Genomic DNA, 25,402 nt, shown 5'->3' on the forward strand with positions numbered 1-25,402 from the left:
GTTAGTAGGACCTGCAGTTGTGATTGACGTAGTAGATGCTGCTGTTGCGTTTATGGAAGCAGCTACAGTTGTTGTTATAGGAGCTGCTGCAGTTGTTGTCGTGGGAGCAACAGTTGTTGAAGTAGAAGCTGCAATTGTGGGGGTCATAAGAGCTACAGTTGTGATTTCTGTAGGAGATTCAGTTGTGATTGTCTTAGTAGTCAAAATGGTAGTAGTACCTGCAGTTGGGATTGATGTAGTAGGTGCTGCACTTGTGGTGGTGGAAGCATCTGCAGTTGTTGTTGTAGGTGATGCTACAGTTGTAGTTGAAGTTGCAATTGTGGGGAGTATAAGAGCTACAGTTGTGATTTCTGTAGGAGCTTCAGTTGTGATTGTCTCAGGAGTCAAAATGGTAGTAGGACCTGCAGTTGAGATTGATGTAGTAAGTGCTGCACCTGTGGTTGTGGAAGCATCTGCAGTTGTTGTTGTAGGTGATGCTGCAGTTGAAGTTGCAATTGTGGGGGGCATAGGAGCTACAGTTGTGATGTCTGTAAGAGCTTCAGTTGTGGTTGTCGTTGGAGTTAAATTGGTAGTAGGACCTGCAGTTGAGATTGACATTGAAGGAGCAACAGTTGTTGTAGTGGATGTTGTTGTGGTTGTCGAAGGAGGTAAAATGGTAGTAGGACCTGCAGTTGTGAATAAAGTAGTGGGTGCTGAAGTTGTAGAGGTCGAATGAGCAAGAGTTGTTGTTGTAGGAGCTGCAGTTGGGATTGGCATTGAAGGAGCTACAGTTGAGGAATTAGCTGCAGTTGTCGTTGGGACTGTTGTTCCTAAAGTCATTGGTGCTACAGTTGTTGTAGAAGGAGCTTCTGTTGTGGTTGCAGTAGGGGATGCAGTAGTAAATGTAGAAGCAGCTACAGTTGTTGTTGTAGGAGCTTCTGCAGTTGTAGTGATCGTTGGAGCTACAGTTGTTGAAGAAGAAGTTGCAATTGTGGGGTTCAAAGGAGCTACAGTAGTGATGTCTATAGGAGCCTCAGTTGTGCTTGTCGTTGGAGTTAAAATGTTAGTAGGACCTGCAGTTGTGATTGACGTAGTAGATGCTGCTGTTGCGTTTATGGAAGCAGCTACAGTTGCTGTTATAGGAGCTGCTGCAGTTGTTGTCGTGGGAGCAACAGTTGTTGAAGTAGAAGCTGCAATTGTGGGGTTCAAAGGAGCTACAGTAGTGATGTCTATAGGAGATTCAGTTGTGATTGTCTTAGTAGTCAAAATGGTAGTAGGACCTGCAGTTGGGATTGATGTAGTAGGTGCTGCACTTGTGGTGGTGGAAGCATCTGCAGTTGTTGTTGTAGGTGATGCTACAGTTGTAGTTGAAGTTGCAATTGTGGGGGGCATAGGAGCTACAGTTGTGATGTCTGTAAGAGCTTCAGTTGTGGTTGTCGTTGGAGTTAAATTGGTAGTAGGACCTGCAGTTGAGATTGACATTAAAGGAGCAACAGTTGTTGTAGTGGATATTGTTGTGGTTGTCGAAGGAGGTACAATGGTAGTAGGACCTGCAGTTGTGAATAAAGTAGTGGGTGCTGAAGTTGTAGAGGTCGAATGAGCAAGAGTTGTTGTTGTAGGAGCTGCAGTTGGGATAGGCATTGAAGGAGCTACAGTTGAGGAATTAGCTGCAGTTGTCGTTGGGACTGTTGTTCCTAAAGTCATTGGTGCTACAGTTGTTGTAGAAGGAGCTTCTGTTGTGGTTGCAGTAGGGGATGCAGTAGTAAATGTAGAAGCAGCTACAGTTGTTGTTGTAGGAGCTTCTGCAGTTGTAGTGATCGTTGGAGCTACAGTTGTTGAAGAAGAAGTTGCAATTGTGGGGTTCAAAGGAGCTACAGTAGTGATGTCTATAGGAGCCTCAGTTGTGCTTGTCGTTGGAGTTAAAATGTTAGTAGGACCTGCAGTTGTGATTGACGTAGTAGATGCTGCTGTTGCGTTTATGGAAGCAGCTACAGTTGTTGTTATAGGAGCTGCTGCAGTTGTTGTCGTGGGAGCAACAGTTGTTGAAGTAGAAGCTGCAATTGTGGGGTTCAAAGGAGCTATAGTAGTGATGTCTATAGGAGATTCAGTTGTGATTGCCTTAGTAGTCAAAATGGTAGTAGGACCTGCAGTTGGGATTGATGTAGTAGGTGCTGCTGTTGCGTTTATGGAAGCAGCTACAGTTGTTGTTATAGGAGCTGCTGCAGTTGTTGTCGTGGGAGCAACAGTTGTTGAAGTAGAAGCTGCAATTGTGGGGTTCAAAGGAGCTACAGTAGTGATGTCTATAGGAGATTCAGTTGTGATTGCCTTAGTAGTCAAAATGGTAGTAGGACCTGCAGTTGGGATTGATGTAGTAGGTGCTGCACTTGTGGTGGTGGAAGCATCTGCAGTTGTTGTTGTAGGTGATGCTACAGTTGTAGTTGAAGTTGCAATTGTGGGGGGCATAGGAGCTACAGTTGTGATGTCTGTAAGAGCTTCAGTTGTGGTTGTAGTTGGAGTTAAATTGGTAGTAGGACCTGCAGTTGAGATTGACATTGAAGGAGCAACAGTTGTTGTAGTGGATGTTGTTGTGGTTGTCGAAGGAGGTAAAATGGTAGTAGGACCTGCAGTTGTGAATAAAGTAGTGTGTGCTGAAGTTGTAGAGTTCGTAGGAGCAAGAGTTGTTGTTGTAGGAGCTGCAGTTGGGATTGGCATTGAAGGAGCTACAGTTGAGGAATTAGCTGCCGTTGGGACTGTTGTTCCTAAAGTCATTGGTGCTACAGTTGTTGTAGAAGAAGTTGCAATTGTGGGGTTCAAAGGAGCTACAGTAGTGATGTCTATAGGAGCCTCAGTTGTGCTTGTCGTTGGAGTTAAAATGTTAGTAGGACCTGCAGTTGTGATTGACGTAGTAGATGCTGCTGTTGCGTTTATGGAAGCAGCTACAGTTGTTGTTATTGGAGCTGCTGCAGTTGTGGTCGTAGGAGCAACAGTTGATGCAGTTGAATCTGCAATTGCGGGGGTCATAGGAGCTACAGTTGAAATTTCTGTATTTGCTTCAGTTGTGGTTGTCATAGGGGGTAAAATAGGACCTGCAGAATTGATTGGCGTTCTAGGTGCTGTTGTGGTTGTAGGAGCCACAGTGTATGTAGTAGCTTCTGTTGTGGTTGCAGTAGGAGCTGTGGGGGGCATAGGAGCTACAGTTGTGATGTCTGTAGGAGTTTCAGTTGTGGTTGTCGTTGAAGTTAAATTGGTAGTAGAACCTGCAGTTGAGATTGACATTGTAGGAGCTACAGTTGTTGTAGTGGATGTTGTTGTGGTTGTCGAAGGAGGTAAATTGGTAGTAGGTCCTGCAGTTGTGAATGACGTAGTGGGTGCTGAAGTTGTAGAGGTTGTAGGAGCAAGAGTTGTTGTTGTAGGAGCTGTAGTTGTGATTGGCATTGAAGGAGCTACAGTTGTTATGATTGACGTAGTAAGTGCTGTAGTGGTTGTAGGAGCTACAGGTATTGTAGTAGCTGCTGTTGTGGTTATAGGTGCTACAGCTGTAGTAGGAGCTGTTGTTGTGGTTGCAGTAGGGGCTGCAATAGTGTTTGTGGATTCAGCTACAGCTGTTGAGCTAGGACCTGCAGTTGTGATTGATGTAGTCGGTGCTGAGGTTGTAGCGGTTGTAGGAGCTAGAGTTGTTGTCGTAGGAGCTGCTGTTTTGGTTGTCGTAGGAGTTAAAATGGTAGTAGGAAGTGCATTTGTGAATGACGTTGCAGGTGCTACAATTGTTATAGTAGCAGCTGCAGTTGTCGAAGGGGATGTTTTCATGGTTGTCGCAGTTGCTACAGTTGTTGTAGAAGAAGCTACAGTTGTTGTTGCAGTAGGGAATGCAGTCGTGGTTGTGGAAGCAGCTACAGTTGTTGTTGTAGGAGCTGCAGTTGTCTTAGGGGATGTTGTTGTGGTTGTCATAGGTGTTATAGTTTTTGTAGAAGAAGCTTCAGTTGTGGTTGCAGTAGGAGCGGCAGTAGTGCTTGTGAAAGCAGCTGCAGTTGTTGTTGTAGGTGCTGCTATAGTTGTAGTGGCCGTAGGAGCTACAGTTGTTGTAGTAGGAGCTGCAGTTGTCGTAGGGGATGTTGTGTTTATTGTAGAAGGATCTTCATTTCTGGTTTCAGTAGGGTCTGCAGTAGTTGTTGTGGAAGCAGCTTCAGTTGTGGTTGGAGTAGGGAATGCAGTAGTGATTGTGGAAGCAGCTACAGTTGTTGTAGTAGGAGCTGCAGTTGTCGAAGGGGATGTTGTCGTAGGTGCTATAGTTGTTGTAGAAGAAGCTTCAGTTGTGGTTGCGGTAGGGGCTGCAGTATTGCTTGTGGAAGCAGCTTCAGTTGTTGTTGTAGGAACTGCTACAGTTGTTGTGGCTGTATGAGCTAGTGTGGTTGGAGTAGGAGCATCATTTGTTGAAGGGGGTGGTGTGGTTATTGTAGAAGGATCTTCATTTCTGGTTGCAGTAGGGGCTGCTTTAGTGGTTGAGGAAGCAGCTACAGTTGCTGTTGTCGGAGCTGTTGCAGTTGCAGTGGTTGTAGCGGCGACAGTTGTTGTTGTTGGAGCTGCTGCAGATGTAGTGGTTGTAGCGGCTAAAGTTGCTGTAGTAGCTGCCGTTGTGGATGCTGTAGGAGTTAAAATGGTAGTAGGACCTTCAGTTGTGATTGGTGTTGTTGGAGCTACAGTTGTGGAAGGGGAGATTGTTGTGGTTGTCGTAGGTGCTATAGTTGTTGTAGAAGAAGCGTCAGTTGTGGTTGTAGGAACTGCTGCAGTTGTTGTGGCCGTAGGAGCTACAGTTGTCGTAGGGGATGTTGTCATGGTTATTGTAGAAGGATCTTCATTTCTGGTTACAGTAGGGGCTGCTGTAGTGGTTGAGGAAGCAGCTACAGTTGCTGTTGTCGGAGCTGCTGCAGTTTCAGTGGTTGTAGCGGCTACAGTTGTTGTACTAGCTGCTGTTGTGGTTGCTGTAGGAGTTAAAATGGTAGTATGACCTGCAGTTGTGATTGGCGTTGTTGGAGCTACAGTTGTTGCAGTAGGAGCTGCAGTTCTCGTAGGGGAGGTTGTTGTGGTTATTGTAGAATAATCTTCATTTCTGGTTGCAGTAAGGGCTGCTGTAGTGGTTGAGGAAGCAGCTTCAGTTGTTGTTGGAGCTGGTGCAGTTGTAGTGACTGTAGGAGCTAAGGTAGATGTAGTAGGAGCTGCAGTTCTCGTAGGGGACGAAGATGTTGTAGGTGCTATATCTGTTGTAGAAGAAGCATCAGTTGTGATTTCAGTAGGGGATGCAGTAGTGCTTGTGGAAGCTGCTTCAGTTGTTGTTGTGGGAACTGGTGCAGTTGTTGTGGTTGTAGTGGCTACAGTTGCTGTTGGTGCTACAGTTGTGATTGTCGTAGGAGTTAAAATGGTAGTAGGACCTTCGGTTGTGATTGGCGTTGTTGGAGCTACAGTTGTTGAAGGGGAGATTGTTGTGGTTGTCGTAGGTGCTATAGTTGTTATAGAAGAAGCTTCAGTTGTGGTTCCAGTAAGGGCTGCTGTAGTGGTTGTGGAAGAAGCTGCAGTCGTGGTTGCAATAGGTAATGCAGTAGTGGTTGTGGAAGCAGCTACAGTTGTTGTAGTAGGAGCTGCAGTTGTTGAAGGGGATGTTGTCGTAGGTGCTACAGTTGTTGTTGTCGTAGGAGTTAAAATGGTAGTAGGATCTTCAGTTGTTGTTGGAGCTACAGTTGTCGAAGGGGAGATTGTTGTGGTTGTCGTAGGTGATATCGTTGTTGTAGAAGAAGCTTCAGTTGTGGTTCCAGTAAGGGCTGCAGTAGTTGTTGTATCAGAAGCTTCAGCTGTGGTTGCAGTAAGGGCTGCAGTAGTGGTTGTGGAAGAAGCTGCAGTCGTGGTTGCAGTAGGTAATGCAGTAGTGGTTGTGGAAGCAGCTACAGTTGTAGTAGGAGCTGCAGTTGTCGAAGGGGATGTTGTCGTAGGTGCTATAGTTGTTGTCGAAGAAGCTTCAGTTGTGGTTGCAGTAACGGCTGCAGTAGTGCTTGTGGAAGCAGCTTCAGTTGTTGTTGTAAGAGCTGCTGCTGTTGAAGTGGCCTTAGGAGCTCCGGTGGTTGTAGTAGGAGCTGCAGTTGTCGTAGGGGATGTTGTTGTGGTCGTCGTAGTTTCTACAGCTGTTGTAGAAGAAGCTTCTGTTGTGGTTGCTGTAGGTGCTACAGTTGTTGTTGTCGTAGGAGTTAAAATGGTAGTAGGACCTTCAGTTGTTGTTGGAGCTACAGTTGTTGAAGGGGAGATTGTTGTGGTTGTCGTAGGTGATATAGTTGTTTTAGAAGAAGCTTCAGTTGTGGTTCCAGTAAGGGCTGCAGTAGTTGTTGTAGAAGAAGCTTCAATTGTGGTTGCAGTAAGGGCCTCAGTAGTGGTTGTTGAAGAAGCTGCAGTCGTGGTTGCAATAGGTAATGCAGTAGTGGTTGTGGAAGCAGCTACAGTTGTTGTAGTAGGAGCTGCAGTTGTCAAAGGGGATGTTGTCGTAGGTGCTATAGTTGTTGTAGAAGAAGCTTCAGTTGTGGTTGCAGTAGGGGCTGCAGTATTGCTTGTGGAAGCAGCTTCAGTTGTTGTTGTAAGAGCTGCTGCTGTTGAAGTGGCCGTAGGTGCTCCGGTGGTTGTAGTAGGAGCTGCAGTTGTCGTAGGGGATGTTGTTGTGGTAGTTGTAGTTTCTGCAGTTGTTGTAGAATAAGCTTCTGTTGTGGTTGCAGTAGTGGCTGCAGTAGTGCTTGTGGAAGCAGCTTCAGTTGTTGTTGTAAGAGCTGCTGCTGTTGAAGTGGCCGTAGGAGCTCCGGTGGTTGTAGTAGGAGCTGCAGTTGTCGTAGGGGATGTTGTTGTGGTCATCTTAGTTTCTACAGCTGTTGTAGAAGAAGCTTCTGTTGTGGTTGCAGTAGGGGCTGCACTTGTCATTGTGGAAGAAGCTACAGTTGGAGTTGTAGGAGCTGCAGTTGTCAAAGGGGATGTTGTCGTAGGTGCTATAGTTGTTTTAGAAGAAGCTTCAGTTGTGGTTCCAGTAAGGGCTGCAGTAGTTGTTGTAGAAGAAGCTTCAATTGTGGTTGCAATAAGTGCCTCAGTAGTGGTTGTGGAAGAAGCTGCAGTCGTGGTTGCAATAGGTAATGCAGTAGTGCTTGTGGAAGCAGCTACAGTTGTTGTAGTAGGAGCTGCAGTTGTCAAAAGGGATGTTGTCGTAGGTGCTATAGTTGTTTTAGAAGAAGCTTCAGTTGTGGTTCCAGTAAGGGCTGCAGTAGCTGTTGTAGAAGAAGCTTCAGTTGTGGTTGCAGTAAGGGCCTCAGTAGTGGTTGTGGAAGAAGCTGCAGTCGTGGTTGCAATAGGTAATGCAGTAGTGGTTGTGGAAGCAGCTACAGTTGTTGTAGTAGGAGCTGCAGTTGTTGAAGGGGATGTTGTCGTAGGTGCTATAGTTGTTGTAGAAGAAGCTTCAGTTGTGGTTGTAGTAGGAGCTGCAGTTGTCGTAGGGGATGTTGTTGTGGTAGTTGTAGTTTCTACAGCTGTTGTAGAATAAGCTTCTGTTGTGGTTGCAGTAGTGGCTGCAGTAGTGCTTGTGGAAGCAGCTTCAGTTGTTGTTGTAAGAGCTGCTGCTGTTGAAGTGGCCGTAGGAGCTCCGGTGGTTGTAGTAGGAGCTGCAGTTGTCGTAGGGGATGTTGTTGTGGTCGTCGTAGTTTCTACAGCTGTTGTAGAATAAGCTTCTGTTGTGGTTGCAGTAGGGGCTTCACTTGTCCTTGTGGAAGAAGCTACAGTTGGAGTTGTAGGAGCTGCGGTTGTTGTAGTAGCTGCATCATTTGTGGTGGTCGCAGGATCTACAATTTTTGTCGTAGAAGAAGCTGTAGTTGTTGCCGTAGGGGTTACTGTTGCGCTTATTGTAGATGTTATAGAAGCGGCAGTGGTTGTCGTAGCAGCTACTGTTGTGCTTGCTATTGTAGCTAGAGTTGTTGTTGCCATAGGGGCTGCAGTAGTGGTTGTGGATGCAGCTACAGTTGGTGCTGCTGCAGTTGTAGTGATCGTTGGAGCTACATTTGTTGTACTAGCTGCTGTTGTGGTTGCTGTAGGAGCTACATTTGTGTTTGTCGTAGGACTTACAATGGTAGTAGGTCCTGCAGTTTTGATTGGCGTTGTAGGAACTACAGTTGTTGGAGCTGCAGTTGTCGAAAAGGATGTTGTTGTCTTTGTCGTAGGAGTTAAAATGGTAGTAGGACCTTCGGTTGTGATGGGCGTTGTTGGAGCTACAGTTGTCGAAGGGGAGATTGTTGTGGTTGTCGTAGGTGCTGTAGTCGTTTTAGAAGAAGCTTCAGTTGTGGTTCCAGTAAGGGCTGCAGTAGTTGTTGTAGAAGAAGCTTCAGCTGTGGTTGCAGTAGGGGCTGAAGTAGTGCTTGTGGAAGCAGCTTCAGTTGTTGTTGTAGGAGCTGCAGTTGTCAAATGGGATGTTGTCGTAGGTGCTATAGTTGTTTTAGAAGAAGCTTCAGTTGTGGTTCCAGTAAGAGCTGCAGTAGTTGTTGTAGAAGAACCTTCAATTGTGGTTGCAGTAAGGCCCTCAGTAGTGGTTGTGGAAGAAGCTGCAGTCGTGGTTGCAATAGGTAATGCAGTAGTGGTTGTGGAAGCGGCTACAGTTGTTGTAGTAGGAGCTGCAGTTGTTGAAGGGGATGTTGTCGTAGGTGCTATAGTTGTTGTAGAAGAAGCTTCAGTTGTGGTTGCAGTAGGGGCTGCAGTAGTGCTTGTGGAAGCAGCTTCAGTTGTTGTTGTAAGAGCTGCTGCTGTTGAAGTGGCCGTAGGAGCTCCGGTGGTTGTAGTAGGAGCTGCAGTTGTCGTAGGGGATGTTGTTGTGGTCGTCGTAGTTTCTACAGCTGTTGTAGAAGAAGCTTCTGTTGTGGTTGCTGTAGGTGCTACAGTTGTTGTTGTCGTAGGAGTTAAAATGGTAGTAGGACCTTCAGTTGTTGTTGGAGCTACAGTTGTTGAAGGGGAGATTGTTGTGGTTGTCGTAGGTGATATAGTTGTTTTAGAAGAAGCTTCAGTTGTGGTTCCAGTAAGGGCTGCAGTAGTTGTTGTAGAAGAAGCTTCAATTGTGGTTGCAGTAAGGGCCTCAGTAGTGGTTGTTGAAGAAGCTGCAGTCGTGGTTGCAATAGGTAATGCAGTAGTGGTTGTGGAAGCAGCTACAGTTGTTGTAGTAGGAGCTGCAGTTGTCAAAGGGGATGTTGTCGTAGGTGCTATAGTTGTTGTAGAAGAAGCTTCAGTTGTGGTTGCAGTAGGGGCTGCAGTATTGCTTGTGGAAGCAGCTTCAGTTGTTGTTGTAAGAGCTGCTGCTGTTGAAGTGGCCGTAGGTGCTCCGGTGGTTGTAGTAGGAGCTGCAGTTGTCGTAGGGGATGTTGTTGTGGTAGTTGTAGTTTCTACAGTTGTTGTAGAATAAGCTTCTGTTGTGGTTGCAGTAGTGGCTGCAGTAGTGCTTGTGGAAGCAGCTTCAGTTGTTGTTGTAAGAGCTGCTGCTGTTGAAGTGGCCGTAGGAGCTCCGGTGGTTGTAGTAGGAGCTGCAGTTGTCGTAGGGGATGCTGTTGTGGTCGTCGTAGTTTCTACAGCTGTTGTAGAATAAGCTTCTGTTGTGGTTGCAGTAGGGGCTTCACTTGTCCTTGTGGAAGAAGCTACAGTTGGAGTTGTAGGAGCTGCGGTTGTTGTAGTAGCTGCATCATTTGTGGTGGTCGCAGGATCTACAATTTTTGTCGTAGAAGAAGCTGTAGTTGTTGCCGTAGGGGTTACTGTTGCGCTTGTTGTAGATGTTATAGAAGCGGCAGTGGTTGTCGTAGCAGCTACTGTTGTGCTTGCTATTGTAGCTAGAGTTGTTGTTGCCATAGGGGCTGCAGTAGTGGTTGTGGATGCAGCTACAGTTGGTGCTGCTGCAGTTGTAGTGATCGTTGGAGCTACATTTGTTGTACTAGCTGCTGTTGTGGTTGCTGTAGGAGCTACATTTGTGTTTGTCGTAGGACTTACAATGGTAGTAGGTCCTGCAGTTTTGATTGGCGTTGTAGGAACTACAGTTGTTGGAGCTGCAGTTGTCGAAAAGGATGTTGTTGTCTTTGTCGTAGGTGCTACAGTTGTGGTTGTCGTAGGAGTTAAAATGGTAGTAGGACCTTCGGTTGTGATGGGCGTTGTTGGAGCTACAGTTGTCGAAGGGGAGATTGTTGTGGTTGTCGTAGGTGCTGTAGTCGTTTTAGAAGAAGCTTCAGTTGTGGTTCCAGTAAGGGCTGCAGTAGTTGTTGTAGAAGAAGCTTCAGCTGTGGTTGCAGTAGGGGCTGAAGTAGTGCTTGTGGAAGCAGCTTCAGTTGTTGTTGTAGGAGCTGCAGTTGTCAAATGGGATGTTGTCGTAGGTGCTATAGTTGTTTTAGAAGAAGCTTCAGTTGTGGTTCCAGTAAGAGCTGCAGTAGTTGTTGTAGAAGAACCTTCAATTGTGGTTGCAGTAAGGGCCTCAGTAGGGGTTGTGGAAGAAGCTGCAGTCGTGGTTGCAATAGGTAATGCAGTAGTGGTTGTGGAAGCGGCTACAGTTGTTGTAGTAGGAGCTGCAGTTGTTGAAGGGGATGTTGTCGTAGGTGCTATAGTTGTTGTAGAAGAAGCTTCAGTTGTGGTTGCAGTAGGGGCTGCAGTAGTGCTTGTGGAAGCAGCTTCAGTTGTTGTTGTAAGAGCTGCTGCTGTTGAAGTGGCCGTAGGAGCTCCGGTGGTTGTAGTAGGAGCTGCAGTTGTCGTAGGGGATGTTGTTGTGGTCGTCGTAGTTTCTACAGCTGTTGTAGAAGAAGCTTCTGTTGTGGTTGCTGTAGATGCTACAGTTGTTGTTGTCGTAGGAGTTAAAATGGTAGTAGGACCTTCAGTTGTTGTTGGAGCTACAGTTGTTGAAGGGGAGATTGTTGTGGTTGTCGTAGGTGATATAGTTGTTTTAGAAGAAGCTTCAGTTGTGGTTCCAGTAAGGGCTGCAGTAGTTGTTGTAGAAGAAGCTTCAATTGTGGTTGCAGTAAGGGCCTCAGTAGTGGTTGTTGAAGAAGCTGCAGTCGTGGTTGCAATAGGTAATGCAGTAGTGGTTGTGGAAGCAGCTACAGTTGTTGTAGTAGGAGCTGCAGTTGTCAAAGGGGATGTTGTCGTAGGTGCTATAGTTGTTGTTGAAGAAGCTTCAGTTGTGGTTGCAGTAGGGGCTGCAGTATTGCTTGTAGAAGCAGCTTCAGTTGTTGTTGTAAGAGCTGCTGCTGTTGAAGTGGCCGTAGGTGCTCCGGTGGTTGTAGTAGGAGCTGCAGTTGTCGTAGGGGATGTTGTTGTGGTAGTTGTAGTTTCTACAGTTGTTGTAGAATAAGCTTCTGTTGTGGTTGCAGTAGTGGCTGCAGTAGTGCTTGTGGAAGCAGCTTCAGTTGTTGTTGTAAGAGCTGCTGCTGTTGAAGTGGCCGTAGGAGCTCCGGTGGTTGTAGTAGGAGCTGCAGTTGTCGTAGGGGATGTTGTTGTGGTCATCTTAGTTTCTACAGCTGTTGTAGAAGAAGCTTCTGTTGTGGTTGCAGTAGGGGCTGCACTTGTCCTTGTGGAAGAAGCTACAGTTGGAGTTGTAGGAGCTGCAGTTGTCAAAGGGGATGTTGTCGTAGGTGCTATAGTTGTTTTAGAAGAAGCTTCAGTTGTGGTTCCAGTAAGGGCTGCAGTAGTTGTTGTAGAAGAAGCTTCAATTGTGGTTGCAATAAGTGCCTCAGTAGTGGTTGTGGAAGAAGCTCTAGTCGTGGTTGCAATAGGTAATGCAGTAGTGCTTGTGGAAGCAGCTACAGTTGTTGTAGTAGGAGCTGCAGTTGTCAAAAGGGATGTTGTCGTAGGTGCTATAGTTGTTTTAGAAGAAGCTTCAGTTGTGGTTCCAGTAAGGGCTGCAGTAGCTGTTGTAGAAGAAGCTTCAGTTGTGGTTGCAGTAAGGGCCTCAGTAGTGGTTGTGGAAGAAGCTGCAGTCGTGGTTGCAATAGGTAATGCAGTAGTGGTTGTGGAAGCAGCTACAGTTGTTGTAGTAGGAGCTGCAGTTGTTGAAGGGGATGTTGTCGTAGGTGCTATAGTTGTTGTAGAAGAAGCTTCAGTTGTGGTTGTAGTAGGAGCTGCAGTTGTCGTAGGGGATGTTGTTGTGGTAGTTGTAGTTTCTACAGTTGTTGTAGAATAAGCTTCTGTTGTGGTTGCAGTAGTGGCTGCAGTAGTGCTTGTGGAAGCAGCTTCAGTTGTTGTTGTAAGAGCTGCTGCTGTTGAAGTGGCCGTAGGAGCTCCGGTGGTTGTAGTAGGAGCTGCAGTTGTCGTAGGGGATGTTGTTGTGGTCGTCGTAGTTTCTACAGCTGTTGTAGAATAAGCTTCTGTTGTGGTTGCAGTAGGGGCTTCACTTGTCCTTGTGGAAGAAGCTACAGTTGGAGTTGTAGGAGCTGCGGTTGTTGTAGTAGCTGCATCATTTGTGGTGGTCGCAGGATCTACAATTTTTGTCGTAGAAGAAGCTGTCGTTGTTGCCGTAGGGGTTACTGTTGCGCTTGTTGTAGATGTTATAGAAGCGGCAGTGGTTGTCGTAGCAGCTACTGTTGTGCTTGCTATTGTAGCTAGAGTTGTTGTTGCCATAGGGGCTGCAGTAGTGGTTGTGGATGCAGCTACAGTTGGTGCTGCTGCAGTTGTAGTGATCGTTGGAGCTACATTTGTTGTACTAGCTGCTGTTGTGGTTGCTGTAGGAGCTACATTTGTGTTTGTCGTAGGACTTACAATGGTAGTAGGTCCTGCAGTTTTGATTGGCGTTGTAGGAACTACAGTTGTTGGAGCTGCAGTTGTCGAAAAGGATGTTGTTGTCTTTGTCGTAGGTGCTACAGTTGTGGTTGTCGTAGGAGTTAAAATGGTAGTAGGACCTTCGGTTGTGATGGGCGTTGTTGGAGCTACAGTTGTCGAAGGGGAGATTGTTGTGGTTGTCGTAGGTGCTGTAGTCGTTTTAGAAGAAGCTTCAGTTGTGGTTCCAGTAAGGGCTGCAGTAGTTGTTGTAGAAGAAGCTTCAGCTGTGGTTGCAGTAGGGGCTGAAGTAGTGCTTGTGGAAGCAGCTTCAGTTGTTGTTGTAGGAGCTGCAGTTGTCAAATGGGATGTTGTCGTAGGTGCTATAGTTGTTTTAGAAGAAGCTTCAGTTGTGGTTCCAGTAAGAGCTGCAGTAGTTGTTGTAGAAGAACCTTCAATTGTGGTTGCAGTAAGGGCCTCAGTAGTGGTTGTGGAAGAAGCTGCAGTCGTGGTTGCAATAGGTAATGCAGTAGTGGTTGTGGAAGCGGCTACAGTTGTTGTAGTAGGAGCAGCAGTTGTTGAAGGGGATGTTGTCGTAGGTGCTATAGTTGTTGTAGAAGAAGCTTCAGTTGTGGTTGCAGTAGAGGCTGCAGTAGTGCTTGTCGAAGCAGCTTCAGTTGTTGTTGTAAGAGCTGCTGCTGTTGAAGTGGCCGTAGGTGCTCCGGTGGTTGTAGTAGGAGCTGCAGTTGTCGTAGGGGATGTTGTTGTGGTAGTTGTAGTTTCTACAGTTGTTGTAGAATACGCTTCTGTTGTGGTTGCAGTAGTGGCTGCAGTAGTGCTTGTGGAAGCAGCTTCAGTTGATGTTGTAAGAGCTGCTGCTGTTGAAGTGGCCGTAGGAGCTCCGGTGGTTGTAGTAGGAGCTGCAGTTGTCGTAGGGGATGTTGTTGTGGTCATCGTAGTTTCTACAGCTGTTATAGAAGAAGCTTCTGTTGTGGTTGCAGTAGGGGCTGCACTTGTCCTTGTGGAAGAAGCTACAGTTGGAGTTGTAGGAGCTGCAGTTGTCAAAGGGGATGTTGTCGTAGGTGCTATAGTTGTTTTAGAAGAAGCTTCAGTTGTGGTTCCAGTAAGGGCTGCAGTAGTTGTTGTAGAAGAAGCTTCAATTGTGGTTGCAATAAGTGCCTCAGTAGTGGTTGTGGAAGAAGCTGCAGTCGTGGTTGCAATAGGTAATGCAGTAGTGCTTGTGGAAGCAGTTACAGTTGTTGTAGTAGGAGCTGCAGTTGTCAAAAGGGATGTTGTCGTAGGTGCTATAGTTGTTTTAGAAGAAGCTTCAGTTGTGGTTCCAGTAAGGGCTGCAGTAGCTGTTGTAGAAGAAGCTTCAGTTGTGGTTGCAGTAAGGGCCTCAGTAGTGGTTGTGGAAGAAGCTGCAGTCGTGGTTGCAATAGGTAATGCAGTAGTGGTTGTGGAAGCAGCTACAGTTGTTGTAGTAGGAGCTGCAGTTGTTGAAGGGGATGTTGTCGTAGATGCTATAGTTGTTGTAGAAGAAGCTTCAGTTGTGGTTGTAGTAGGAGCTGCAGTTGTCGTAGGGGATGTTGTTGTTGTAGTTGTAGTTTCTACAGTTGTTGTAGAATAAGCTTCTGTTGTGGTTGCAGTAGTGGCTGCAGTAGTGCTTGTGGAAGCAGCTTCAGTTGTTGTTGTAAGAGCTGCTGCTGTTGAAGTGGCCGTAGGAGCTCCGGTGGTTGTAGTAGGAGCTGCAGTTGTCGTAGGGGATGTTGTTGTGGTCGTCGTAGTTTCTACAGCTGTTGTAGAATAAGCTTCTGTTGTGGTTGCAGTAGGGGCTTCACTTGTCCTTGTGGAAGAAGCTACAGTTGGAGTTGTAGGAGCTGCGGTTGTTGTAGTAGCTGCATCATTTGTGGTGGTCGCAGGATCTACAATTTTTGTCGTAGAAGAAGCTGTCGTTGTTGCCGTAGGGGTTACTGTTGCGCTTGTTGTAGATGTTATAGAAGCGGCAGTGGTTGTCGTAGCAGCTACTGTTGTGCTTGCTATTGTAGCTAGAGTTGTTGTTGCCATAGGGGCTGCAGTAGTGGTTGTGGATGCAGCTACAGTTGGTGCTGCTGCAGTTGTAGTGATCGTTGGAGCTACATTTGTTGTACTAGCTGCTGTTGTGGTTGCTGTAGGAGCTACATTTGTGTTTGTCGTAGGACTTACAATGGTAGTAGGTCCTGCAGTTTTGATTGGCGTTGTAGGAACTACAGTTGTTGGAGCTGCAGTTGTCGAAAAGGATGTTGTTGTCTTTGTCGTAGGTGCTACAGTTGTGGTTGTCGTAGGAGTTAAAATGGTAGTAGGACCTTCGGTTGTGATGGGCGTTGTTGGAGCTACAGTTGTCGAAGGGGAGATTGTTGTGGTTGTCGTAGGTGCTGTAGTCGTTTTAGAAGAAGCTTCAGTTGTGGTTCCAGTAAGGGCTGCAGTAGTTGTTGTAGAAGAAGCTTCAGCTGTGGTTGCAGTAGGGGCTGAAGTAGTGCTTGTGGAAGCAGCTTCAGTTGTTGTTGTAGGAGCTGCAGTTGTCAAATGGGATGTTGTCGTAGGTGCTATAGTTGTTTTAGAAGAAGCTTCAGTTGTGGTTCCAGTAAGAGCTGCAGTAGTTGTTGTAGAAGAACCTTCAATTGTGGTTGCAGTAAGGGCCTCAGTAGTGGTTGTGGAAGAAGCTGCAGTCGTGGTTGCAATAGGTAATGCAGTAGTGGTTGTGGAAGCGGCTACAGTTGTTGTAGTAGGAGCAGCAGTTGTTGAAGGGGATGTTGTCGTAGGTGCTATAGTTGTTGTAGAAGAAGCTTCAGTTGTGGTTGCAGTAGAGGCTGCAGTAGTGCTTGTCGAAGCAGCTTCAGTTGTTGTTGTAAGAGCTGCTGCTGTTGAAGTGGCCGTAGGTGCTCCGGTGGTTGTAGTAGGAGCTGCAGTTGTCGTAGGGGATGTTGTTGTGGTAGTTGTAGTTTCTACAGTTGTTGTAGAATACGCTTCTGTTGTGGTTGCAGTAGTGGCTGCAGTAGTGCTTGTGGAAGCAGCTTCAGTTGATGTTGTAAGAGCTGCTGCTGTTGAAGTGGCCGTAGGAGCTCCGGTGGTTGTAGTAGGAGCTGCAGTTGTCGTAGGGGATGTTGTTGTGGTCATCGTAGTTTCTACAGCTGTTATAGAAGAAGCTTCTGTTGTGGTTGCAGTAGGGGCTGCACTTGTCCTTGTGGAAGAAGCTACAGTTGGAGTTGTAGGAGCTGCGGTTGTTGTAGTAGCTGCATCATTTGTGGTGGTCGCAGGATCTACAATTTTTGTCGTAGAAGAAGCTGTAGTTGTTGCCGTAGGTGTTACTGTTGCGCTTGTTGTAGATGTTATAGAAGCGGCAGTGGTTGTCGTAGCAGCTACTGTTGTGCTTGCTATTGTAGCTAGAGTTGTTGTTGCCATAGGGGCTGCAGTAGTGGTTGTGGATGCAGCTACAGTTGGTGTTGCTGCAGTTGTAGTGATCGTTGGAGCTACATTTGTTGTACTAGCTGCTGTTGTGGTTGCTGTAGGAGCTACATTTGTGTTTGTCGTAGGACTTACAATGGTAGTAGGTCCTGCAGTTTTGATTGGCGTTGTAGGAACTACAGTTGTTGGAGCTGCAGTTGTCGAAAAGGATGTTGTTGTCTTTGTCGTAGGTGCTACAGTTGTGGTTGTCGTAGGAGTTAAAATGGTAGTAGGACCTTCGGTTGTGATTGGCGTTGTTGGAGCTACAGTTGTTGAAGGGGAGATTGTTGTCGTTGTCGTAGGTGCTGTAGTTGTTTTAGAAGAAGCTTCAGTTGTGGTTCCAGTAAGGGCTGCAGTAGTTGTTGTAGAAGAAGCTTCAGCTGTGGTTGCAGTAGGGGCTGGAGTAGTGCTTGTGGAAGCAGCTTCAGTTGTTGTTGTAGGAGCTGCAGTTGTCAAAGGGGATGTTGTCGTAGGTTCTATAGTTGTTTTAGAAGAAGCTTCAGTTGTGGTTCCAGTAAGGGCTGCAGTAGTTGTTGTAGAAGAACCTTCAGTTGTGGTTGCAGTAAGGGCCTCAGTAGTGGTTGTGGAAGAAGCTGCATTCGTGGTTGCAATAGGTAATGCATTAGTGGTTGTGGAAGCGGCTACAGTTGTTGTAGTAGGAGCTGCAGTTGTTGAAGGGGATGTTGTCGTAGGTGCTATAGTTGTTGTAGAAGAAGCTTCAGTTGTGGTTGCAGTAGGGGCTGCAGTAGTGCTTGTCGAAGCAGCTTCAGTTGTTGTTGTAAGAGCTGCTGCTGTTGAAGTGGCCGTAGGTGCTCCGGTGGTTGTAGTAGGAGCTGCAGTTTTCGTAGGGGATGTTGTTGTGGTAGTTGTAGTTTCTACAGTTGTTGTAGAATAAGCTTCTGTTGTGGTTGCAGTTGTGGCTGCAGTAGTGCTTGTGGAAGCAGCTTCAGTTGTTGTTGTAAGAGCTGCTGCTGTTGAAGTGGCCGTAGGAGCTCCGGTGGTTGTAGTAGGAGCTGCAGTTGTCGTAGGGTATGTTTTTGTGGTCGTCGTAGTTTCTACAGCTGTTGTAGAATAAGCTTCTGTTGTGGTTGCAGTAGGGGCTTCACTTGTCCTTGTGGAAGAAGCTACAGTTGGAGTTGTAGGAGCTGCGGTTGTTGTAGTAGCTGCATCATTTGTGGTGGTCGCAGGATCTACAATTTTTGTCGTAGAAGAAGCTGTAGTTGTTGCCGTAGGGGTTACTGTTGCGCTTGTTGTAGATGTTATAGAAGCGGCAGTGGTTGTCGGAGCAGCTACTGTTGTGCTTGCTATTGTAGCTAGAGTTGTTGTTGCCATAGGGGCTGCAGTAGTGGTTGTGGATGCAGCTACAGTTGGTGCTGCTGCAGTTGTAGTGATCGTTGGAGCTACATTTGTTGTACTAGCTGCTGTTGTGGTTGCTGTAGGAGCTACATTTGTGTTTGTCGTAGGACTTACAATGGTAGTAGGTCCTGCAGTTTTGATTGGCGTTGTAGGAACTACAGTTGTTGGAGCTGCAGTTGTCGAAAAGGATGTTGTTGTCTTTGTCGTAGGTGCTACAGTTGTGGTTGTCGTAGGAGTTAAAATGGTAGTAGGACCTTCGGTTGTGATTGGCGTTGTTGGAGCTACAGTTGTCGAAGGGGAGATTGTTGTGGTTGTCGTAGGTGCTGTAGTTGTTGTAGAAGAAGCTTCAGTTGTGGTTGCAGTAGGGGCTGCAGTAGTGCTTGTCGAAGCAGCTTCAGTTGTTGTTGTAAGAGCTGCTGCTGTTGAAGTGGCCGTAGGTGCTCCGGTGGTTGTAGTAGGAGCTGCAGTTGTCGTAGGGGATGTTGTTGTGGTAGTTGTAGTTTCTACAGTTGTTGTAGAATAAGCTTCTGTTGTGGTTGCAGTAGTGGCTGCAGTAGTGCTTGTGGAAGCAGCTTCAGTTGTTGTTGTAAGAGCTGCTGCTGTTGAAGTGTCCGTAGGAGCTCCGGTGGTTGTAGTAGGAGCTGCAGTTGTCGTAGGGGATGTTGTTGTGGTCGTCGTAGTTTCTACAGCTGTTATAGAAGAAGCTTCTGTTGTGGTTCCAGTAGGGGCTGTACTTGTCCTTGTGGAAGAAGCTACAGTTGGAATTGTAGGAGCTGCGGTTGTTGTAGTAGCTGCATCATTTGTGGTGGTCACAGGATCTACAATTTTTGTCGTAGAAGAAGCTGTAGTTGTTGCCGTAGGGGTTACTGTTGCGCTTGTTGTAGATGTTATAGAAGCGGCAGTGGTTGTCGTAGCAGCTACTGTTGTGCTTGCTATTGTAGCTAGAGTTGTTGTTGCCATAGGGGCTGCATTAGTGGTTGTGGATGCAGCTACAGTTGGTGCTGCTGCAGTTGTAGTGATCGTTGGAGCTACATTTGTTGTACTAGCTGCTGTTGTGGTTGCTGTAGGAGCTACGATTGTGTCTGTTGTAGGACTTACAATGGTAGTAGGTCCTGCAGTTTTGATTGGCGTTGTAGGAGCTACAGTTGTTGGAGCTGCAGTTGTCGAAAAGAATGTTGTTGTCTTTGTCGTAGGTGCTACAGTTGTTGTTGTGGTTGCTGTAGGTGCTACAGTTGTGGTTGTCGTAGGAGTTAAAATGGTAGTAGGACCTTCGGTTGTGATTGGCGTTGTTGGAGCTACAGTTGTTGAAGGGGAGATTGTTGTGGTTGTCGTAGGTGCTGTAGTTGTTTTAGAAGAAGCTTCAGTTGTGGTTCCAGTAAGGGCTGCAGTAGTTGTTGTAGAAGAAGCTTCAGCTGTGGTTGCAGTAGGGGCTGAAGTAGTGCTTGTGGAAGCAGCTTCAGTTGTTGTTGTAGGAGCTGCAGTTGTCAAAGGGGATGTTGTCGTAGGTGCTATAGTTGTTTTAGAAGAAGCTTCAGTTGTGGTTCCAGTAAGGGCTGCAGTAGTTGTTGTAGAAGAACCTTCAGTTGTGGTTGCAGTAAGAGCCTCAGTAGGGGTTGTGGAAGAAGCTGCAGTCGTGGTTGCAATAGGTAATGCAGTAGTGGTTGTGGAAGCAGCTACAGTTGTTGTAGTAGGAGCTGCAGTTGTTGAAGGGGATGTTGTCGTAGGTGCTATAGTTGTTGTAGAAGAAGCTTCAGTTGTGTTTGCAGTAGGGTCTGCAGTATTGCTTGTGGAAGCAGCTTCAGTTGTTGTTGTATGAGCTGCTGCTGTTGAAGTGGCCATAGGTGCTCCGGTGGTTGTAGTAGGAGCTGCAGTTGTCGTAGGGGATGTTGTTGCGGTCGTCGTAGTTTCTACAGCTGTTATAGAAGAAGCTTCTGTTGTGGTTGCAGTAGGGGCTGCACTTGTCCTTGTGGAAGAAGCTACAGTTGGAATTGTAGGAGCTGCGGTTGTTGTAGTAGCTGCATCATTTGTGGTGGTCGCAGGATCTACAATTTTTGTCGTAGAAGAAGCTGTAGTTGTTGCCGTAGGGGTTACTGTTGCGCTTGTTGTAGATGTTATAGAAGCGGCAGTGGTTGTCGTAGCAGCTGCTGTTGTGCTTGCTATTGTAGCTAGAGTTGTTGTTGCCATAGGGGCTGCAGTATTGGTTGTGGATGCAGCTACAGTTGGTGCTGCTGCAGTTGTAGTGATCGTTAGAGCTACATTTGTTGTACTAGCTGCTGTTGTGGTTGCTGTAGGAGCTACGATTGTGTCTGTTGTAGGACTTACAATGGTAGTAGGTCCTGCAGTTTTGATTGGCGTTGTAGGAGCTACAGTTGTTGGAGCTGCAGTTGTCGAAAAGAATGTTGTTGTCTTTGTCGTAGGTGCTACAGTTGTTGTTGTGGTTGCTGTAGGTGCTACAGTTGTGGTTGTCGTAGGAGTTAAAATGGTAGTAGGACCTTCGGTTGTGATTGGCGTTGTTGGAGCTACAGTTGTTGAAGGGGAGATTGTTGTGGTTGTCGTAGGTGCTGTAGTTGTTTTAGAAGAAGCTTCAGTTGTGGTTCCAGTAAGGGCTGCAGTAGTTGTTGTAGAAGAAGCTTCAGCTGTGGTTGCAGTAGGGGCTGAAGTAGTGCTTGTGGAAGCAGCTTCAGTTGTTGTTGTAGGAGCTGCAGTTGTCAAAGGGGATGTTGTCGTAGGTGCTATAGTTGTTTTAGAAGAAGCTTCAGTTGTGGTTCCAGTACGGGCTGCAGTAGTTGTTGTAGAAGAACCTTCAGTTGTGGTTGCAGTAAGGGCCTCAGTAGTAGTTGTGGAAGAAGCTGCAGTCCTGGTTGCAATAGGTAATGCAGTAGTGGTTGTGGAAGCAGCTACAGCTGTTGTAGTAGGAGCTGCAGTTGTTGAAGGGGATGTTGTCGTAGGTGCTATAGTTGTTGTAGAATAAGCTTCAGTTATGGTTGCAGTAGGGGCTGCAGTAGTGCTTGTGGAAGCAGCTTCAGTTGTTGTTGTAAGAGCTGCTGCTGTTGAAGTGGCCGTAGGTGCTCCGGTGGTTGTAGTAGGAGCTGCAGTTGTCGTAGGGGATGTTGTTGTGGTAGTTGTAGTTTCTACAGTTGTTGTAGAATAAGCTTCTGTTGTGGTTGCAGTAGTGGCTGCAGTAGTGCTTGTGGAAGCAGCTTCAGTTGTTGTTGTAAGAGCTGCTGCTGTTGAAGTGGCCGTAGGAGCTCCGGTGGTTGTAGTAGGAGCTGCAGTTGTCGTAGGGGATGTTGTTGTGGTCGTCGTAGTTTCTACAGCTGTTGTAGAAGAAGCTTCTGTTGTGGTTGCAGTAGGGGCTGCACTTGTCCTTGTGGAAGAAGCTACAGTTGGAGTTGTAGGAGCTGTGGTTCTTGTAGTAGCTGCATCATTTGTGGTTGTCGCAGGATCTACAATTTTTGTCGTAGAAGAAGCTGTAGTTGTTGCCGTAGGGGTTACTGTTGCGCTTGTTGTAGATGTTATAGAAGCGGCAGTGGTTGTTGTAGCAGCTGCTGTTGTGCTTGCTATTGTAGCTAGAGTTGTTGTTGCCATAGGGGCTGCAGTAGTGGTTGTGGATGCAGCTACAGTTGTTGTAGTAGGAGCTGCAGTTGTTGAAGGGGATGTTGTCGTAGGTGCTATAGTTGTTGTAGAAGAAGCTTCAGTTATGGTTGCAGTAGGGGCTGCAGTAGTGGTTGTGGAAGCAGCTACAGTTGGTGCTGCTGCAGTTGTAGTGATCGTTGGAGCTACATTTGTTGTACTAGCTGCTGTTGTGGTTGCTGTAGGAGCTACATTTGTGTTTGTCGTAGGACTTACAATGGTAGTAGGTCCTGCAGTTTTGATTGGCGTTGTAGGAACTACAGTTGTTGGAGCTGCAGTTGTCGAAAAGGATGTTGTTGTCTTTGTCGTAGGTGCTACAGTTGTGGTTGTCGTAGGAGTTAAAATGGTAGTAGGACCTTCGGTTGTGATTGGCGTTGTTGGAGCTACAGTTGTCGAAGGGGAGATTGTTGTGGTTGTCGTAGGTGCTGTAGTTGTTGTAGAAGAAGCTTCAGTTGTGGTTGCAGTAGGGGCTGCAGTAGTGCTTGTCGAAGCAGCTTCAGTTGTTGTTGTAAGAGCTGCTGCTGTTGAAGTGGCCGTAGGTGCTCCGGTGGTTGTAGTAGGAGCTGCAGTTGTCGTAGGGGATGTTGTTGTGGTTGTTGTAGTTTCTACAGTTGTTGTAGAATAAGCTTCTGTTGTGGTTGCAGTAGTGGCTGCAGTAGTGCTTGTGGAAGCAGCTTCAGTTGTTGTTGTAAGAGCTGCTGCTGTTGAAGTGTCCGTAGGAGCTCCGGTGGTTGTAGTAGGAGCTGCAGTTGTCGTAGGGGATGTTGTTGTGGTCGTCGTAGTTTCTACAGCTGTTATAGAAGAAGCTTCTGTTGTGGTTCCAGTAGGGGCTGTACTTGTCCTTGTGGAAGAAGCTACAGTTGGAATTGTAGGAGCTGCGGTTGTTGTAGTAGCTGCATCATTTGTGGTGGTCGCAGGATCTACAATTTTTGTCGTAGAAGAAGCTGTAGTTGTTGCCGTAGGGGTTACTGTTGCGCTTGTTGTAGATTTTATAGAAGCGGCAGTGGTTGTCGTAGCAGCTACTGTTGTGCTTGCTATTGTAGCTAGAGTTGTTGTTGCCATAGGGGCTGCAGTAGTGGTTGTGGATGCAGCTACAGTTGGTGCTGCTGCAGTTGTAGTGATCGTTGGAGCTACATTTGTTGTACTAGCTGCTGTTGTGGTTGCTGTAGGAGCTACATTTGTGTTTGTCGTAGGACTTACAATGGTAGTAGGTCCTGCAGTTTTGATTGGCGTTGTAGGAACTACAGTTGTTGGAGCTGCAGTTGTCGAAAAGGATGTTGTTGTCTTTGTCGTAGGTGCTACAGTTGTGGTTGTCGTAGGAGTTAAAATGGTAGTAGGACCTTCGGTTGTGATTGGCGTTGTTGGAGCTACAGTTGTCGAAGGGGAGATTGTTGTGGTTGTCGTAGGTGCTGTAGTTGTTTTAGAAGAAGCTTCAGTTGTGGTTCCAGTAAGGGCTGCAGTAGTTGTTGTAGAATAAGCTTCAGCTGTGGTTGCAGTAGGGGCTGAAGTAGTGCTTGTGGAAGCAGCTTCAGTTGTTGTTGTAGGAGCTGCAGTTGTCAAAGGGGATGTTGTCGTAGGTGCTATAGTTGTTTTAGAAGAAGCTTCAGTTGTGGTTCCAGTAAGGGCTGCAGTAGTTGTTGTAGAAGAACCTTCAGTTGTGGTTGCAGTAAGGGCCTCAGTAGTGGTTGTGGAAGAAGCTGCAGTCGTGGTTGCAATAGGTAATGCAGTAGTGGTTGTGGAAGCAGCTACAGTTGTTGTAGTAGGAGCTGCAGTTGTCGAAGGGGATGTTGTCGTAGGTGCTATAGTTGTTTTAGAAGAAGCTTCAGTTGTGGTTCCAGTAAGGGTTGCAGTAGTTGTTGTAGAAGAAGCTTCAGTTGTGGTTGCAGTAAGGGCCTCAGTAGTGGTTGTGGAAGAAGCTGCAGTCGTGGTTGCAATAGGTAATGCAGTAGTGGTTGTGGTAGCAGCTACAGTTGTTGTAGTAGGAGCTGCAGTTGTTGAAGGGGATGTTGTCGTAGGTGCTATAGTTGTTGTAGAATAAGCTTCAGTTGTGGTTGCAGTAGGGGCTGCAGTAGTGCTTGTGGAAGCAGCTTCAGTTGTTGTTGTAAGAGCTGCTGCTGTTGAAGTGGCCGTAGGAGCTCCGGTGGTTGTAGTAGGAGCTGCAGTTGTCGTAGGGGATGTTGTTGTGGTAGTTGTAGTTTCTACAGTTGTTGTAGAATAAGCTTCTGTTGTGGTTGCAGTAGTGGCTGCAGTAGTGCTTGTGGAAGCAGCTTCAGTTGTTGTTGTAAGAGCTGCTGCTGTTGAAGTGTCCGTAGGAGCTCCGGTGGTTGTAGTAGGAGCTGCAGTTGTCGTAGGGGATGTTGTTGTGGTCGTCGTAGTTTCTACAGCTGTTATAGAAGAAGCTTCTGTTGTGGTTCCAGTAGGGGCTGTACTTGTCCTTGTGGAAGAAGCTACAGTTGGAATTGTAGGAGCTGCGGTTGTTGTAGTAGCTGCATCATTTGTGGTGGTCGCAGGATCTACAATTTTTGTCGTAGAAGAAGCTGTAGTTGTTGCCGTAGGGGTTACTGTTGCGCTTGTTGTAGATTTTATAGAAGCGGCAGTGGTTGTCGTAGCAGCTACTGTTGTGCTTGCTATTGTAGCTAGAGTTGTTGTTGCCATAGGGGCTGCAGTAGTGGTTGTGGATGCAGCTACAGTTGGTGCTGCTGCAGTTGTAGTGATCGTTGGACCTACATTTGTTGTACTAGCTGCTGTTGTGGTTGCTGTAGGAGCTACATTTGTGTTTGTCGTAGGACTTACAATGGTAGTAGGTCCTGCAGTTTTGATTGGCGTTGTAGGAACTACAGTTGTTGGAGCTGCAGTTGTCGAAAAGGATGTTGTTGTCTTTGTCGTAGGTGCTACAGTTGTGGTTGTCGTAGGAGTTAAAATGGTAGTAGGACCTTCGGTTGTGATTGGCGTTGTTGGAGCTACAGTTGTCGAAGGGGAGATTGTTGTGGTTGTCGTAGGTGCTGTAGTTGTTGTAGAAGAAGCTTCAGTTGTGGTTGCAGTAGGGGCTGCAGTAGTGCTTGTCGAAGCAGCTTCAGTTGTTGTTGTAAGAGCTGCTGCTGTTGAAGTGGCCGTAGGTGCTCCGGTGGTTGTAGTAGGAGCTGCAGTTGTCGTAGGGGATGTTGTTGTGGTTGTTGTAGTTTCTACAGTTGTTGTAGAATAAGCTTCTGTTGTGGTTGCAGTAGTGGCTGCAGTAGTGCTTGTGGAAGCAGCTTCAGTTGTTGTTGTAAGAGCTGCTGCTGTTGAAGTGTCCGTAGGAGCTCCGGTGGTTGTAGTAGGAGCTGCAGTTGTCGTAGGGGATGTTGTTGTGGTCGTCGTAGTTTCTACAGCTGTTATAGAAGAAGCTTCTGTTGTGGTTCCAGTAGGGGCTGTACTTGTCCTTGTGGAAGAAGCTACAGTTGGAATTGTAGGAGCTGCGGTTGTTGTAGTAGCTGCATCATTTGTGGTGGTCGCAGGATCTACAATTTTTGTCGTAGAAGAAGCTGTAGTTGTTGCCGTAGGGGTTACTGTTGCGCTTGTTGTAGATTTTATAGAAGCGGCAGTGGTTGTCGTAGCAGCTACTGTTGTGCTTGCTATTGTAGCTAGAGTTGTTGTTGCCATAGGGGCTGCAGTAGTGGTTGTGGATGCAGCTACAGTTGGTGCTGCTGCAGTTGTAGTGATCGTTGGACCTACATTTGTTGTACTAGCTGCTGTTGTGGTTGCTGTAGGAGCTACATTTGTGTTTGTCGTAGGACTTACAATGGTAGTAGGTCCTGCAGTTTTGATTGGCGTTGTAGGAACTACAGTTGTTGGAGCTGCAGTTGTCGAAAAGGATGTTGTTGTCTTTGTCGTAGGTGCTACAGTTGTGGTTGTCGTAGGAGTTAAAATGGTAGTAGGACCTTCGGTTGTGATTGGCGTTGTTGGAGCTACAGTTGTCGAAGGGGAGATTGTTGTGGTTGTCGTAGGTGCTGTAGTTGTTTTAGAAGAAGCTTCAGTTGTGGTTCCAGTAAGGGCTGCAGTAGTTGTTGTAGAATAAGCTTCAGCTGTGGTTGCAGTAGGGGCTGAAGTAGTGCTTGTGGAAGCAGCTTCAGTTGTTGTTGTAGGAGCTGCAGTTGTCAAAGGGGATGTTGTCGTAGGTGCTATAGTTGTTTTAGAAGAA

At 46.8% G+C, this 25,402-nt stretch overlaps 5 protein-coding genes across 5 annotated transcripts; all 5 read right to left on the bottom strand.

The window, feature by feature from the left end:
* Position 1: 1 nt before the first annotated feature.
* Positions 2 to 10,245, bottom strand: LOC118940982 (uncharacterized protein PB18E9.04c-like; the record flags this gene model as incomplete). Its single annotated transcript, XM_036951054.1, has 10 exons — positions 2 to 128; positions 219 to 293; positions 1,917 to 2,033; positions 2,124 to 2,240; positions 2,514 to 2,699; positions 2,865 to 2,981; positions 3,237 to 3,551; positions 3,597 to 3,869; positions 4,941 to 5,041; positions 9,250 to 10,245. Coding segments are annotated over 10 exons (2,424 nt in total), but the record flags the coding sequence as incomplete, so codon positions are not given.
* A 357-nt stretch (positions 10,246 to 10,602) lies between these two features.
* On the bottom strand, positions 10,603 to 11,769 carry LOC118941171 (mucin-5AC-like; the record flags this gene model as incomplete). Its single annotated transcript, XM_036952903.1, has 1 exon — positions 10,603 to 11,769. A coding segment is annotated over exon 1 (903 nt), but the record flags the coding sequence as incomplete, so codon positions are not given.
* Positions 11,770 to 13,606: 1,837 nt separating this feature from the next.
* Positions 13,607 to 18,552, bottom strand: LOC118940983 (mucin-5AC-like). Its single transcript, XM_036951055.1, has 5 exons — positions 17,041 to 18,552; positions 16,882 to 16,898; positions 16,278 to 16,541; positions 14,904 to 15,167; positions 13,607 to 13,805 (listed from the first exon to the last, which is right to left on the bottom strand). Exons 1-5 carry the CDS (start codon positions 18,550 to 18,552, stop codon positions 13,607 to 13,609), a joined length of 2,256 nt encoding a protein of 751 aa, XP_036806950.1.
* Positions 18,553 to 19,390: 838 nt separating this feature from the next.
* On the bottom strand, positions 19,391 to 22,825 carry LOC118940984 (mucin-2-like). The gene is made up of 3 exons (XM_036951056.1): positions 20,394 to 22,825; positions 19,860 to 19,998; positions 19,391 to 19,607 (listed from the first exon to the last, which is right to left on the bottom strand). Exons 1-3 carry the CDS (start codon positions 22,285 to 22,287, stop codon positions 19,391 to 19,393), a joined length of 2,250 nt encoding a protein of 749 aa, XP_036806951.1. The 5' UTR covers positions 22,288 to 22,825.
* Positions 22,826 to 23,271: 446 nt separating this feature from the next.
* Positions 23,272 to 25,402, bottom strand: LOC118940985 (mucin-5AC-like; the record flags this gene model as incomplete). The annotated part of the gene is made up of 1 exon (XM_036951057.1): positions 23,272 to 25,402. A coding segment is annotated over exon 1 (1,593 nt), but the record flags the coding sequence as incomplete, so codon positions are not given.

The sequence above is a fragment of the Oncorhynchus mykiss genome, chromosome 18 (assembly GCF_013265735.2).
Source record: "Oncorhynchus mykiss isolate Arlee chromosome 18, USDA_OmykA_1.1, whole genome shotgun sequence".
In the NCBI taxonomy this organism is placed as follows: Eukaryota; Metazoa; Chordata; class Actinopteri; order Salmoniformes; family Salmonidae; genus Oncorhynchus; species Oncorhynchus mykiss.